Raw genomic sequence first — 16221 nt, 5'->3', positions numbered from 1 at the left:
TTACTGTCAGGGGGCTATTGTAGCAGAAATGTCTTTACTGTCAGAGGGCTATTGTAGCAGAAATGTCTTTACCAGGGATTCGTCAGGGGGCTATAGTAGCAGAAATGTCTTTACCAGGGATTCGTCAGGGGGCTATTGTAGCAGAAATGTCTTTACCAGGGATTCGTCAGGGGGCTATTGTAGCAGAAATGTCTTTACCAGGGATTCGTCAGCGGGCTATTGTAGCAGAAATGTCTTTACCAGGGATTCGTCAGGGGGCTATTGTAGCAGAAATGTCTTTACCAGGGATTCATCAGGGGCTATTGTAGCAGAAATGTCTTTACTGTCCTTCGTCAGAGGGCTATTGTAGCAGAAATGTCTTTACTGTCAGGGGGCTATTGTAGCAGAAATGTCTTTACTGTCAGGGGGCTATTGTAGCAGAAATGTCTTTACCAGGGATTCGTCAGGGGGCTATTGTAGCAGAAATGTCTTTACTGTCCTTCGTCAGGGGGCTATTGTAGCAGAAATGTCTTTACTGTCCTTCGTCAGGGGGCTATTGTAGCAGAAATGTCTTTACTCTCAGGGGGCTATTGTAGCAGAAATGTCTTTACTGTCCTTCGTCAGGGGGCTATTGTAGCAGAAATGTCTTTGCAGTCTTTCGTCAAGGGGCTATTGTAGCAGAAATGTCTTTACTGTCCTTCGTCAGGGGGCTATTGTAGCAGAAATGTCTTTACTGTCCTTCGTCAGGGGGCTATTGTAGCAGAAATGTCTTTACTGTCTTTCGTCAGGGGGCTATTGTAGCAGAAATGTCTTTACTGTCCTTCGTCAGGGGGCTATTGTAGCAGAAATGTCTTACTGTCCTTCGTCAGAGGGCTATTGTAGCAGAAATGTCTTTACTGTCAGAGGGCTATTGTAGTATAAATGTCTTTACTGTCCTTCGTCAGGGGGCTATTGTAGCAGAAATGTCTTACTGTCCTTCGTCAGAGGGCTATTATAGCAGAAATGTCTTTACTGTCAGAGGGCTATTGTAGTATAAATGTCTTTACTGTCCTTCGTCAGGGGGCTATTGTAGCAGAAATGTCTTTACTGTCCTTCGTCAGGGGGCTATTGTAGCAGAAATGTCTTTACTGTCAGGGGGCTATTGTAGCAGAAATGTCTTTACTGTCCTTCGTCAGGGGGCTAATGTAGCAGAAATGTCTTTGCTGTCAGGGGGCTATTGTAGCAGAAATGTCTACTGTCCTTCGTCAGGGGGCTATTGTAGCAGAAATGTCTTTACCAGGGATTCGTCAGGGGGCTATTGTAGCAGAAATGTCTTTACTGTCCTTCGTCAGAGGGCTATTGTAGCAGAAATGTCTTTACTGTCAGGGGGCTATTGTAGCAGAAATGTCTTTACTGTCAGGGGGCTATTGTAGCAGAAATGTCTTTACTGTCAGGGGGCTATTGTAGCAGAAATGTCTTTACCAGGGATTCGTCAGGGGGCTATTGTAGCAGAAATGTCTTTACTAGGGATTCGTCAGGGGGCTATTGTAGCAGAAATGTCTTTACTGTCCTTCGTCAGGGGGCTATTGTAGCAGAAATGTCTTTACTGTCCTTCGTCAGGGGGCTATTGTAGCAGAAATGTCTTTACTCTCAGGGGGCTATTGTAGCAGAAATGTCTTTACTGTCCTTCGTCAGGGGGCTATTGTAGCAGAAATGTCTTTGCAGTCTTTCGTCAAGGGGCTATTGTAGCAGAAATGTCTTTACTGTCCTTCGTCAGGGGGCTATTGTAGCAGAAATGTCTTTACTGTCCTTCGTCAGGGGGCTATTGTAGCAGAAATGTCTTTACTGTCCTTCGTCAGGGGGCTATTGTAGCAGAAATGTCTTTACTGTCCTTCGTCAGGGGGCTATTGTAGCAGAAATGTCTTACTGTCCTTCGTCAGAGGGCTATTGTAGCAGAAATGTCTTTACTGTCAGAGGGCTATTGTAGTATAAATGTCTTTACTGTCCTTCGTCAGGGGGCTATTGTAGCAGAAATGTCTTACTGTCCTTCGTCAGAGGGCTATTATAGCAGAAATGTCTTTACTGTCAGAGGGCTATTGTAGTATAAATGTCTTTACTGTCCTTCGTCAGGGGGCTATTGTAGCAGAAATGTCTTTACTGTCCTTCGTCAGGGGGCTATTGTAGCAGAAATGTCTTTACTGTCAGGGGGCTATTGTAGCAGAAATGTCTTTACTGTCCTTCGTCAGGGGGCTAATGTAGCAGAAATGTCTTTGCTGTCAGGGGGCTATTGTAGCAGAAATGTCTTTACTGTCCTTCGTCAGGGGGCTATTGTAGCAGAAATGTCTTTACTGTCAGGGGGCTATTGTAGCAGAAATGTCTTTACTGTCAGGGGGCTATTGTAGCAGAAATGTCTTTACTGTCAGGGGGCTATTGTAGCAGAAATGTCTACTGTCCTTCGTCAGGGGGCTATTGTAGCAGAAATGTCTTTACCAGGGATTCGTCAGGGGGCTATTGTAGCAGAAATGTCTTTACTGTCCTTCGTCAGAGGGCTATTGTAGCAGAAATGTCTTTACTGTCAGGGGGCTATTGTAGCAGAAATGTCTTTACTGTCAGGGGGCTATTGTAGCAGAAATGTCTTTACCAGGGATTCGTCAGGGGGCTATTGTAGCAGAAATGTCTTTACTGTCCTTCGTCAGGGGGCTATTGTAGCAGAAATGTCTTTACTGTCCTTCGTCAGGGGGCTATTGTAGCAGAAATGTCTTTACTCTCAGGGGGCTATTGTAGCAGAAATGTCTTTACTGTCCTTCGTCAGGGGGCTATTGTAGCAGAAATGTCTTTGCAGTCTTTCGTCAAGGGGCTATTGTAGCAGAAATGTCTTTACTGTCCTTCGTCAGGGGGCTATTGTAGCAGAAATGTCTTTACTGTCCTTCGTCAGGGGGCTATTGTAGCAGAAATGTCTTTACTGTCCTTCGTCAGGGGGCTATTGTAGCAGAAATGTCTTTACTGTCCTTCGTCAGGGGGCTATTGTAGCAGAAATGTCTTTACTGTCAGGGGGCTATTGTAGCAGAAATGTCTTTACTGTCAGGGGGCTATTGTAGCAGAAATGTCTTTACTGTCAGGGGGCTATTGTAGCAGAAATGTCTACTGTCCTTCGTCAGGGGGCTATTGTAGCAGAAATGTCTTTACTGTCCTTCGTCAGAGGGCTATTGTAGCAGAAATGTCTTTACTGTCAGGGGGCTATTGTAGCAGAAATGTCTTTACTGTCAGGGGGCTATTGTAGCAGAAATGTCTTTACTGTCAGGGGGCTATTGTAGCAGAAATGTCTTTACCAGGGATTCGTCAGGGGGCTATTGTAGCAGAAATGTCTTTACTGTCCTTCGTCAGGGGGCTATTGTAGCAGAAATGTCTTTACTGTCCTTCGTCAGGGGGCTATTGTAGCAGAAATGTCTTTACTCTCAGGGGGCTATTGTAGCAGAAATGTCTTTACTGTCCTTCGTCAGGGGGCTATTGTAGCAGAAATGTCTTTGCAGTCTTTCGTCAAGGGGCTATTGTAGCAGAAATGTCTTTACTGTCAGGGGGCTATTGTAGCAGAAATGTCTTTACTGTCAGGGGGCTATTGTAGCAGAAATGTCTTTACTGTCAGGGGGCTATTGTAGCAGAAATGTCTACTGTCCTTCGTCAGGGGGCTATTGTAGCATAAATATATTTACCAGGGATTCATCAGGGGGCTATTGTAGCAGAAATGTCTTTACCAGGGATTCATCAGGGGGCTATTGTAGCAGAAATGTCTTTACTGTCCTTCGTCAGGGGGCTATTGTAGCAGAAATGTCTTTACTGTCAGGGGGCTATTGTAGCAGAAATGTCTTTACTGTCAGGGGGCTATTGTAGCAGAAATGTCTTTACTGTCAGGGGGCTATTGTAGCAGAAATGTCTTTACTGTCCTTCATCAGGGGGCTATTGTAGCAGAAATGTCTTTACCAGGGATTCATCAGAGGGCTATTGTAGCAGAAATGTCTTTACCAGGGATTCATCAGGGGGCTATTGTAGCAGAACTGTTGAAATAGCCGAATCCACTAATTTGAAGCTCCACTAATGTAGAGTAAGTGAACAACAAGCAATCCATGGTCTATCATTTGATACATGATAGACTCTGCTGGACACAGTAGCAAATGCCCCAGAGGTTGTTGATGAGGTCTCTCCTCCTCCCTTCTCTGATCCTCTCTGCTCTTCCGTCCTGTGTATCTGTCCCGTCCCTTCGGTCTCTTCTCCCTCCTCTGCTCCTCTCCGTCTTCTCCCCTCTTTTTCTCCTGTGTGTGTCAGGGTGGAATGAACTTCTGATCGCCTCCTTCTCACACCGCTCCATCGCTGTGAAGGACGGGGTCCTGCTGGCCAATGAGCTACACCGGGACAACGCACACAGTGCAGGGGTGGCGGCCATCTTTGACAGGTAGGCACCCAGTGCAGGGGTGGCGGCCATCTTTGACAGGTAGGCACCCAGTGCAGGGGTGGCGGCCATCTTTGACAGGTAGGCACACAGTGCAGGGGTGGCGGCCATCTTTGACAGGTAGGCACACAGTCCAGAGGTGGCAGCCATCTTTGACAGCTGGGCACACAGGATGCGGCTAAGTTACCCCTAGGTACAGACCTAGGATCAGCTTCCCATAACATTAACCACTAATAGGGAAAACGTACAATATAATAATAGCATAATTACCACATATATATAATAACAGTGTTGTATTCAATTCTGTGATCATCATCATGTAATAACACGCTGTAATTGACCCCCACAGGGAGAGTGTGCAGAGTGCTGAGGTGGGAGCCATATTTGACCGGTAATAACCTACACCCACACACACACACACACACACCAAGTGTACATCTATGTAGACAACTCTCTCCACCTCTCTTTCCGGCCTCCTGTAGGGTTCTCACTGAGCTGGTCAGTAAGATGAGAGACATGCAGATGGACAAGACAGAGCTGGGCTGCCTCCGAGCCATCGTCCTCTTCAACCCAGGTGCTCTATTGTTCCCATTAGTCCGTCATACACAATGTTACCTCTGCACCTTTACTGTCATGGTTAATAACTGTTAATAACTGTTGTATCCCTCCCTCAGACGCTAAAGGTCTGTCCAACACCGGAGAGGTGGAGCTCCTGAGAGAGAAGGTCTATGCGTCACTGGAAGCCTACTGCAAGCAGAAATACCCCGAGCAGCAGGGAAGGTAGGCATTCATGTGCTACATGAATTAGTACTAGTATCTCATACACTAAAAGGTGTGTACATCCTGGATAAATACATTTGTATTGTGTGTAAAACAATACATACTAATCTGCTCTCCTGTGGTTGTGCTGCTAACTGACCCTGTAAGAGCTAGGAGTGTTGCTGTTGCATTCATGTAGCTTATTAATGTCCCGTTATTTCATTCCCTCACTCTTCACCCCTCCCACTCAGGTTTGCTAAGCTCCTCCTCAGGCTGCCAGCACTGCGTTCTATTGGCTTGAAGTGTTTGGAGCACCTGTTCTTCTTCAAGCTGATTGGTGACACCCCTATCGACACGTTCCTCATGGAAATGCTTGAAGCACCTCATCAGTTGGCATAGAGGTGGTAGGAGAGGAGAGGTGTTCTGTGGCCGGGGTTAGATAGCTTGGGTCTGGGAATTTGCTGGAGTGGGACTGCACTTTTAGTTCTTTGGGGAATTCAGCATTTTGTCTCACTGCTGTCTGGGTTATGCTATTTAGTTCACCACCACATTGTCTCTTTCAGAACATACATCCCCAAGATGGCTGGTGCTATATATTAATATAACTTCTTGAATAACTGAGATTAAAAAATAAAAAGTAAAGTATTTTGTAAGAATGGGAACCTTTAGTTCCCGTACTCTGGCTTATCGAAGCTACAATCTGGGTTTCTGTTTTTCTATAACTATGTTAATGCTTTTTAGACAAACCCCAAATGATCAAGTTCAATTCTGGTAAGTGATCTCCCCCCGTAACCTGTTTTTAAATGAAGGTAACCTGGATGCAACCAGACTGTCATTCTACCTTTTTATTTTATTTGTAATTGGAACAAAATCTTTTTGAAAAAACTTGAAAAACATGTTTTATTGTCAAATCTTGGGCAAGTACATTACTGTACCAAGCGAGCGCTCACTGCGTAACATGTCTGACTTTCAGCTCCTAGTGGTTTTGTATCCCTCTCAGATGACCAGAAAGCAACACGTAAAACCTGGGATACAGAAGGAGTAGTTGAATCACAATGGAACACGGAGCAGACTTGTACTGACTGTGTTGACCAGCTTTATTTGTCTAGTAATATGCTGTTAGCATTGTTTCTCTTTGCTGTTTTGTAAAATGTAATCACCTTGCAGGCAAAAAGATTGAGCTGCATTGCACATTTTTGCTATGTACTATTTCTACACCATACAATACAAGTCATCAAATGTCTGGCCAGCAAACAGTCTTTTGGTGCTATACGACAGACATTTGCCATACTTCATTGCAGCCATACACCAAACTGCAAACAGGAAGAATTATGCAAAAAAAAAAAAAAAAAAACTAACTGAAATGTTGTAAATGTAGCAATACAAAAATGAATACATATGTTTTCTTTCTGCTTGACAGCTTGTCCGTTCTGGGGGTTTTACAAAGTCAATCATTGTCTGTTAGAAAGGGAATACTCCAATATGTCATTTATCTAAACAATTGTAAGGTACTGTGCAAAATTTGTTCAGGGAAAATACTATATATTGATAGGTTTGAATAATGAGATCAGGAGACAGACAAATGATGTAATAATTGATATGTGCCCTTGCTATTAGTTCACCAATTGTATAGAGCAGATCATGTCTTAGGTTGTACTGGATTCCCTAAAGCACTGTTTCTACCTGGTTATAACATGTATCCTTTGTCTTGATCATGTCCACATTCTGATTGTGCCCACCTTTTCAGACCGGTGTAGATGATTTAAAAAAGGCATTGTGATCAGATCATCCTGACCACCCCCGAAGGTAGTCAGGCACACATTGTGTCTGGATATCTTACAAGTGTAGACATATGGACAGTGAATCCATTTAAATCACAATTATAACACCTTCTAAAATATTGACATTTAGCACCTTTGTCTTATGGCATCAATATGTGTCTTAAAATAAATATGTATTATTTTGAAAGAATAGCTCTCAAATCATTTGCATATAGGGAGGGACCAGGAAGTCTGGTCACAATGCAATTGGTGGATAGATACAAGACACATTTTACTACCATGTGGACAAGATCAGGACAGAGGACTGGGGTTTGCACCAGGTATAAACAAGGATTCACACATTCAGCTGAATCTCATCTTTTTGAATTTTTCTGTGCTTTCTGTAGTAGTAGTTTTTCCTGTTTCCTTTTTTTGAGCTAGTTGTTCATCCTCTCCTCTCTGCTTACAGTTTATAAAAAACACACACCGTTATCATGTTTAAATATCCATAACACCTGTGGACATAGACACATTAAACAAGACCAAATAGGAGTTTTGTGTGATGATCATGTGTGAACACCTGAACAAGGGTATTGGTATGTGTCATGATCCTGTGTAAACTCTGGAGCAGGTTAGTGATCCGTGTGGATCAGTGAATTACAGCTTGGGTAATGTGGACTGAAAATAAAGAGGTTGGACTTTTCTTGTCGATTTGAATGTTTCTTTGTGGTTTGTATTGGATATCAACTTCTCACAGACAAAATACGTCTGTGGCATTGAGAAGTATAAACATAATTGAGATAAACAAAATATACTTTTTTTTAACATTGGTTTTATACCAATCAATCCTCCACAAATAATCTCACCTTCTCATTGACATTGTTGAAAGTTTATTTTTTTTGCCTTGACATAGTTGGGCTGCAGCACTAGTCAGTCACCACCAGAGGAACCCATACACACTGTCAGCGGTTGTTTCTGTCCTGATTCAGAGCCCTCTGTTGGTTAGCCTTGTCCTCCGTACTCTCTCTGTTGGTTAGCCTTGTCCTCCATACTCTCTCTGTTGGTTAGCCTTGTCCCATACCCTCTCTGTTGGTTAGCCTTGTCCTCCATACTCTCTCTGTTGGTTAGCCTTGTCCTCCATACCCTCTCTGTTGGTTAGCCTTGTCCCATACCCTCTCTGTTGGTTAGCCTTGTCCCATACTCTCTCTGTTGGTTAGCCTTGTCCCATACCCTCTCTGTTGGTTAGCCTTGTCCCATACCCTCTCTGTTGGTTAGTCTTGTCCCATACCCTCTCTTTGTCCCATACCCTCTCTGTTGGTTAGCCCTCTCTGTTGGTTAGCCTTGTCCTCCATACCCTCTGTTGGTTAGCCTTGTCCCATACCCTCTCTGTTGGTTAGCCTTGTCCCATACCCTCTCTGTTGGTTAGCCTTGTCCCATACCCTCTCTGTTGGTTAGCCTTGTCCCATACCCTCTCTGTTGGTTAGCCCTCTCTGTTGGTTAGCCTTGTCCTACATACCCTCTCTGTTGGTTAGCCTTGTCCCATACCCTCTCTGTTGGTTAGCCTTGTCCCATACCCTCTCTGTTGGTTAGTCTTGTCCCATACCCTCTCTGTTGGTTAGCCTTGTCCCATACCCTCTCTGTTGGTTAGCCCTCTCTGTTGGTTAGCCTTGTCCTCCATACCCTCTGTTGGTTAGCCTTGTCCCATACCCTCTCTGTTGGTTAGCCTTGTCCCATACCCTCTCTGTTGGTTAGCCTTGTCCCATACCCCCTCTGTTGGCAGTGGTGGAAAAAGTACCACATTGTCATACTTGAGTAAAAGTAAAGATACCTTAATAGAAAATGACTCAAGTAAAAGTGAAAGTCACCCAGTAAAATACTACTTGAGTAAAAGTCCAAAAGTGTTTGGTTTTAAAAGTACTTAAGTATTAAAAGTATAAATAATTTCACATTCCTTGTATTAAGCAAACCAGACGGCACAAATGTCTTGTTTTTAATTTACGGATAGCCAGGGGCACACTCCAACACTCAGACATCATTTACAAACAAAGCATGTGTGTTTAGTGAGTCTGTCAGATCAGAGGTAGTAGGGGTGTTCTAGTTAAGTGTGTGAATTGGACCATTTTCCTGTCCTGCTAAGCATTCAAAATGTAACAAGTACTTTTAGGTTGGTCACATGTAGTGTAGACAACTCTAGGCTACAGTGCAACCAGGGGAACAGGGTTCCAGGTGCAACATCATTGACAGGAGTGAAAATGATGGACATGAATTCAGTATACTCCATCAGATACAGTAGAGGACCAGACTACTAATAGTTGCTCTGGGATTATTACCAGGACACATTTAACAAAGAATCAGACGTTTTTCCCCCTCACACAACAGAACTCACACAGTGTCTCTGAATGTTTCTTAAGAGATCTTTTATTGCCAGATGTTCATACATACAGTTGTTGTTAGAGGGGCGAAGACGCAAGAAAAGCTCAGCGAGTCTGGATGTGCTTGTGTCCAAGTCCCACACTGACTTACAGTACAGCAGTGGGGGAGAAGGAGATAATATAGCCAATCACAGAAAACATGGTCTGCATTCCAAATGGCACCCTATTCCCTACAAGGTACATTACTTTTGGACTCTATGGGTCCTGGTAAAAAAAAAAAAGAAGAAGAAGTAGTGCACTCTATAGGGAATAGGGTGCCATTTGGGACACACGCCATGTTTTATTGAGTGCAATGTAATGAAAGGCTGCTGAAGGTTCCATAGGAGTACTAGGGGCTGAAGCGTTACAGTTGGCATCCTTTCAGATGGAGCCGACATATGCAGTGTTTACCATGAATGCAGTCTATGCTAATGCAGGAACATTTTCAATCACGCTAAAACGCTGAAGTTCAGTGATACAGATTGAATCCAGTCCTAGGTGGTAACGCTGAAGTTCAGCGATACAGATTGAATCCAGTCCTAGGTGATAACGCTGAAGTTCAGCGATACAGATTGAATCCAGTCCTAGGTGGTAACGCTGAAGTTCAGCGATACAGATTGAATCCAGTCCTAGGTGGTTACATCGACCACTCCGTCTATCCTAATGTGTTTCAAGTCATGTGGGGAGGGGAAACAATAAAACATAACAAACGCTAAAGCCTCTGAGCATTCAAATCAAATCAAATCAAATCTCCCTTTATCCATAACATGACGTGACACGCCTCATCTGTAGACATTTTTTAAAACCATGCATGGTTTGGTTTTCACTTAAATTACAATTTCCATAGAATAACACTGCTTTGTTTAACCTTTAATACACTATTCTATACAAAATACCAACAAGTGAAAGACATAAAACACATCGTTGTGACATTTACATCATTTTACAGCATTCTTCCCCCATTATTACTTTACATGTACTCAGAGTTACAATACTCCAAATGACCATCTGAGAAAAAGGCTGAAAGAATATACTTTCTCACTGTTAATGTTCTGGTTTTCCTCAATGAAAGACGCATGCTACAAATGGTGTATAAGGTGCTGGATAGTTTCATACCAAATTGTAAGTTCTCCATGAGAAAGACATATACTTGTAGGTGTGTGACTGTTTTGTTGTGGCTTGTGTTGCTGCAAGCATATATTCTTTCATGTTTAGTCGACAATGGCTGTTTCCATCACAGTGAATGTTTGTGACTGTGTAGAATCATCATACAACTCTCTACACAATTCCAAATGTAAACTGGAATTATGCACTTTAAAAAACTAGCTATCTAGCTGACTGTAACCACTACACCTCAATAAAAGTCAACAGTGTAGGAACGTTCAGATATACTATATGCCCTTATTCTACATTAAGGCAAATGGAAACAACTAATATCTTTTTGTAGAACATTTTTTGTGACAAAACTGCTAAAATGGAAATATTGTCATTAGACAATTAGCTATAACCCTAGTTTAGTTGTGATTCGAAATAAAACTGCAATGTGCAAATGGAAGAGGAGAACTGTTTCCAAGACATAAAGCCATGGAACATAGTACTGACATGTATTCATCTAGGAAAGAATGAAAACAGGAAGTCACAGCTGTTGAATTGACCTAAGGAGGAAGTCCTTTCATTACACACAGTAACATTTTCTGTAACAAATATCTCCCTGAACATTACTGAATAAATAGACTTGTCTATAAAAGGCACTCATTCAGTTGAAGCTCATATCGTTTTTCTATAATAACCAATTATTCATCTCTTACTTTTTTAAACAATTCTTAAATGTTGCCTAACTCTTTGACACAGAGAGTAAAGAGAGAGTACGTAAATGTAACTAGTGTAAATATATCTATCTCCCTGTCGGTTCTACCACTCCACAATAAGTATGTCTCAACCATAGAAGAAGGCTTTGCAGCGAACAACAGCAGGAGCTTGCGTAACACTGGTGTCATGCATGCAACACGTGTGTAATTGTAGGTACTAGGCAGGCCTATAGGCTAAAGCTGGAACATGTATGTTGTAGGCAGGCCTATAGGTTAAAGCTGTAACATTCGCTACGCGTGATTGACAGACGTGAGTCTGTCTGGACCCAGTAGCATCGTCCCTTCTGTACACTTGTCCGCTCACAGACTGTTCTCACCAAAGTTGATGACTCTGATATGCTATGTGTTTTTTAAAAGTGGAAACCAGTAATTCAATTGTATGTAGTAAATGATACCTTCCCTCTTAACACATCATGGTGTGTCCTCTTGGAATTCCAGTTTGTTCCATCGGTATAAAATCCAACTGAATCAACAACATGCAAAATTGGAAACATTTTAGTTTGCAAAAGTCAAAGGAATCTGTTCACGTTTCCTCTGAAATTAGAGTGTATAATCAGTTGTGCTACTGTTTCATTATTGGTTCTGTCTGGGGGATTCTTTCATTCATCTGATATCTGATTGGTACATCAGTGTGTGTCAAGGATTTCCCCTTCCTTTCCTCTAAATATCCAACGTCTACATCCAGTGCAAATATTCCTTCTCTGAGCACCTTTTTCTCACACATTAAAGTATTTTAAAACCCCAAAAACTACCACAGTAGTATAGTAGAACAAAACAGCCTGTGGACACAGACATTTTTTTTTTTAATATAAACAAAAATTGTTCAAACTAAAAATACTATCTGACACCAAGCCCAACACACAAGCTCATCATAAGTGGGGATAGATAACATCAATGCTAACGTCTTTAACATCAATGCTAACGTCTTTAACATCAATGCTAACTTATTTAGCATCAATGCTAACTAATTTAGCATCAATGCTAACTTATTTAGCGTCAATGCTAACTTATTTAGCGTCAATGCTAACTTATTTAGCATCAATGCTAACTTATTTAGCGTCAATGCTAACTTCTTTACTACTCAACTCCGAGGCCTTTTTGGTTCAGACACAAGTCCACAGTGATTCAAGCACTCGCATGTCCCTCCCTTTAGAAGTCCTGAGGCTAAATGTCTTCTGTGTAGGTAAGTCTCAGTTTGTATCTTTCAGTCATAGGGTGAATCTCAATTGAGGAAAAGGTTAGGGAGGACGAGCCTCAGATCTAGTCCTCCAATGCCTTGTGTAGACAGGTGAGGATAGAAGACACGAGGAATCAAGGAAATACAACTGAGATTCACCACTAGTCATGTGGTCACTGTGGGCTTCATCAAGTGATTAAGACTTACAGTTGGGATGTGAGCTGTTCCTCAAAGGCCTCAGCCTCATATTCAAAGGTTAGGAGAAACAACTGATTGGAACAACACCATTAAGAAACACTCAAGTCGGCACAGCAGCATAGTGTAGTGGTTTGGATGCTGAACTTTACCTGAGTGTGTGTGTGGAGCTGAGTCAGCTGGATCACTGAACCCCTTTAACTGCCCCTATACGAATACCACTTTGTTCCACTGAAAACCATCTATTATCCTGGATGAGGACCATATTCCTCATGGTCTCTTCCTGAACATTGTTTACCATCTTAACCAGGTGGAACACTGTGTCACAGCTACCTGCACAAACCACAGACAGGAAGATGAGCTACAGTCATCATAAAGCTGAACCAGGGGAAAGACCAAGCGAAGCTATGGTGCAGCGGTTGACTGGCTGGCTGGATGAGCAGGGGTTAGAGGTCAGGGGTCAGTGAAGGGCGGGGCAGGCGGTAAGAGGGTTTCCCAGGTGTCTGTGTGTGCTGTGCTGCCGGATCCAGCTCTACTTCTCTTCCTGTCACACAGCCATCTCTGAACCACTGGACAACCCCAAGGCATTGGCCTCCTCTGGCGTCAGACCGCTTTTCAGTGTTCTTCTCACTGTAGAGAGGAAGAGGGCAGGGAGACATAGAGAGAGAGACAGAGAAAGAGAGAGAGAGAGAGAGAGAGACAGAGACAGAGACAGAGACAGAGAGAGAGACAGAGACACAGAGAGAGAGACATAGAGAGAGAAAGAGAGAGAGAGAGAGAGAGAGAGAGAGAGAGAGAGAGACAGACAGACAGACAGACAGAGACAGAGACAGAGAGAGAGAGACACAGAGACACAGAGACACAGAAAGAGACATAGAGAGAGAGAGAGAGAGAGAGAGAGAGAGAGAGAGAGAGAGAGAGAGAGAGAGAGACAGAGAGAGAGAGAGAGAGAGAGAGAGAGAGAGAGAGAGAGAGAGACAGAGAGACAGAGAGAGAGACAGAGAGAGACAGAATGGAATTGAGAGAGAGAGAGACAGAGAGAGAGACAGAGAGAGAGAGACAGAGAGAGAGAGACAGAGAGAGAGAGACAGAGAGAGAGAGAGACAGAGAGAGAGAGAGACAGAGAGAGAGAGAGAGACAGAGAGAGAGAGAGAGAGAGAGAGAGAGAGAGAGACAGAGAGAGAGACAGAGAGAGACAGAATGGAATTGAGAGAGAGAGAGACAGAGAGAGAGACAGAGAGAGAGAGAGAGAGAGAGAGAGAGAGAGAGAGAGAGAGAGAGAGAGAGAGAGAGAGAGAGAGAGAGAGAGAGAGAGAGAGAGAGACATGAAGAGGTTTAAATAGAACTGGATGTATTTACTGTAGCATGGTGTTGTTGAACTGTATCACTCAGGTGATGCTGGAAAATAAGATAGTGTGCATTAACACTGACAGAAAGTCCACAATCAGATGTCGAGGGCAGTTAAACCTTTGGCCACACCACATCCAAAGCTAATGTAAGGATACTGTAAAAAGAAAAGTTGCAAATCTGATGTCAAACAAAGGCAACTCTTACTTCAAATATTTTGTTACTGTAAAAAAAGCCCTCTGACTCACGTGACTTGCGGTTGGCTCTGGACCTCTTCCTCTCGCGAGGCTCTGTCCGTGTCCTGGGCCCCTGAGTGGCTGACCTGACGATGCGCTCCATGATCTCATCTGCAGCGTCTGTCTCTGTGCAATTAGGTGGGTCTTCAATCACTGATGAGCCCCAAGGACCCACACGGCCTAGGAGAGAAGATAAGGAGAGAAGGAGAGAAGAGAAGAAGAGAAGACAAGGAGAAAAGAGAAGGAGAGAAGACAAGGAGAGAACAGAAGGAGAGAAGGAGAGACGAGAACGAGAGAAGACAAGGAGAGAAGAGAAGGAGAGAAAACAAGAAGAGAAGTAGAGAAGACAAGGAGCGAAAGAGAAGGAGAGAAGAGAAGGAGAGAAGTCAAGGAGAGAAGAGAAGGAGAGAAAACAAGAAGAAAAGTAGAGAAGGCAAGGAGAGAAAGAGAAGGAGAGAAGAGAAGGAGAGAAGAGAAGGAGAGAAGAGAAGGAGAGAAGAGAAGGAGAGAAAGAGAAGGAGAGAAGAGAAGGAGAGAAAGAGAAGGAGAGAAGAGAAGGAGAGAAGAGAAGGAGAGAAGAGAAGGAGAGAAAACAAGAAGAGAAGTAGAGAAGGCAAGGAGAGAAAGAGAAGGAGAGAAGAGAAGAGAGAAAACAAGAAGAGAAGGAGAGAAGAGAAGGAGAGAAGTCAAGGAGAGAAGAGAAGGAGAGAAAAGAAGAAGAAAAGTAGAGAAGGCAAGGAGAGAAAGAGAAGGAGAAGGAGAGAAGAGAAGGACAGACAGAATCAACCTCAGGTGTAGTAGAGCTGGCCGTTGTAAAAAAAGAAAAGTCCAGAAGTTTCCCTTTTTGACAGGAGTTGTGTGAAGGTGGTGGTCTGTCAGACTGACCTGGCCTGCTGGCTCTGGTGCGTGTACGTAGGCCTGGCACGGTGTCACTGCAGCCCTGCAAGCTGCTCTTCAGCACTGCCTTCATGTTCTCATGCTCGGCTGCATCCTCAGCATACTGCAGACCCTGCGTCAGCACGCCCTCCTGGCTTACAGGCCCCGGGGCGCTTCCGCCAAACTTTCCATCCTGTGGGGTGGATTAGGAGAGAAGAGCTAGGTTAGAGATGAAACTTCCTAAATCTATCTATGAAAATGGTTCAATTAGTCATCATGCTCTGGCACCATTAAGAGCACTCAATTAGAAAACATGTAGAAAACAACGACATACAAATCCATTCTGGGTTAATCACAGTTCTTCACAGTATTCTCCTGACCAACAGCATGGGAGCTATATTTAAATGGTCAGATGCTGCATGCACTTTTAAAAATTGTATCCCACAAACAGAAGCCATATTTATTTAGTATCTGTAACAAACAAACAACAAACAAACAAACCAACAACACCTCCCACCCCCCACAAAAACACACTGTCAAAAAAACATTCACCACAGGTCTTCGTCATAACTTATTAGTCATAAGTTAACATTACTTAGACCTAAGTTATCAGCACTATGTGACGACCGTCTTATGAACCTTTACATCACATACAGTTAAGTAAAAACCATCTGTATTGAAACCTGCTGATTTCTTCCCTGTTGACGGTGATCGCCATCTTGGTTCCATTATAGAACAAACAGAGCTGTGTAAGCTGATCCTGGTCAGCAGAGTGAGGTTTCATCCCAAATGGAACCCTATTCCTTTATAGTGCACTATTTTAGACCAGGACTCTGGTCAAAAGAACTACACTATACTATACTATATAAGGAATAGGGTGGCATTTAGGACTCAGACTCTCATGTGGACCCATTGTTTTTTAAGAGATGAATCTCTGGTTCTCATGAGGTCTACTACCAAGGGTTAGGTTCTCTCAGGAAGTGCTTGTCTGTGGATTCTGACCCCCTGGGGTCTGGTTTGAGTTTGGCCTACCCTGCTTCCCTTGTCTGTGGACTTGCAGTGAACAGAACTTCCATAGCCCTCTCTCTCTCTCTTTATTTCTCTCTCTCTCTCTCTCTCTCTCTCTCTCTCTCTCTCTCTCTCTCTCTCTCTCTCTCTCTCTCTCTCTCTCTCTCACACACACACACACA

The 16221-nt window shown here is 43.3% G+C and overlaps 2 protein-coding genes across 2 annotated transcripts; one reads left to right on the top strand and one right to left on the bottom strand.

Moving 5' to 3' along the window:
- Positions 1-3973: 3973 nt before the first annotated feature.
- On the top strand, positions 3974-7624 carry LOC139400776 (retinoic acid receptor RXR-beta-A-like). Its single transcript, XM_071145422.1, has 5 exons — positions 3974-4405; positions 4752-4793; positions 4885-4976; positions 5077-5182; positions 5413-7624. Exons 1-5 carry the CDS (start codon positions 4128-4130, stop codon positions 5558-5560), a joined length of 666 nt encoding a protein of 221 aa, XP_071001523.1. The 5' UTR covers positions 3974-4127; the 3' UTR covers positions 5561-7624.
- Positions 7625-9332: 1708 nt separating this feature from the next.
- LOC139400777 (FH1/FH2 domain-containing protein 3-like) lies at positions 9333-15224 on the bottom strand (the record flags this gene model as incomplete). The annotated part of the gene is made up of 3 exons (XM_071145423.1): positions 9333-13202; positions 14168-14335; positions 15041-15224. Coding segments are annotated over 3 exons (435 nt in total), but the record flags the coding sequence as incomplete, so codon positions are not given.
- Positions 15225-16221: the final 997 nt, after the last annotated feature.

Source organism: Oncorhynchus clarkii, unplaced genomic scaffold (assembly GCF_045791955.1).
Source record: "Oncorhynchus clarkii lewisi isolate Uvic-CL-2024 unplaced genomic scaffold, UVic_Ocla_1.0 unplaced_contig_10756_pilon_pilon, whole genome shotgun sequence".
Lineage (NCBI taxonomy): Eukaryota > Metazoa > Chordata > Actinopteri > Salmoniformes > Salmonidae > Oncorhynchus > Oncorhynchus clarkii.
The sequence above is the reverse complement of the archived record's forward strand: the minus strand, read 5'-3'. Positions and strand labels throughout refer to the sequence as shown.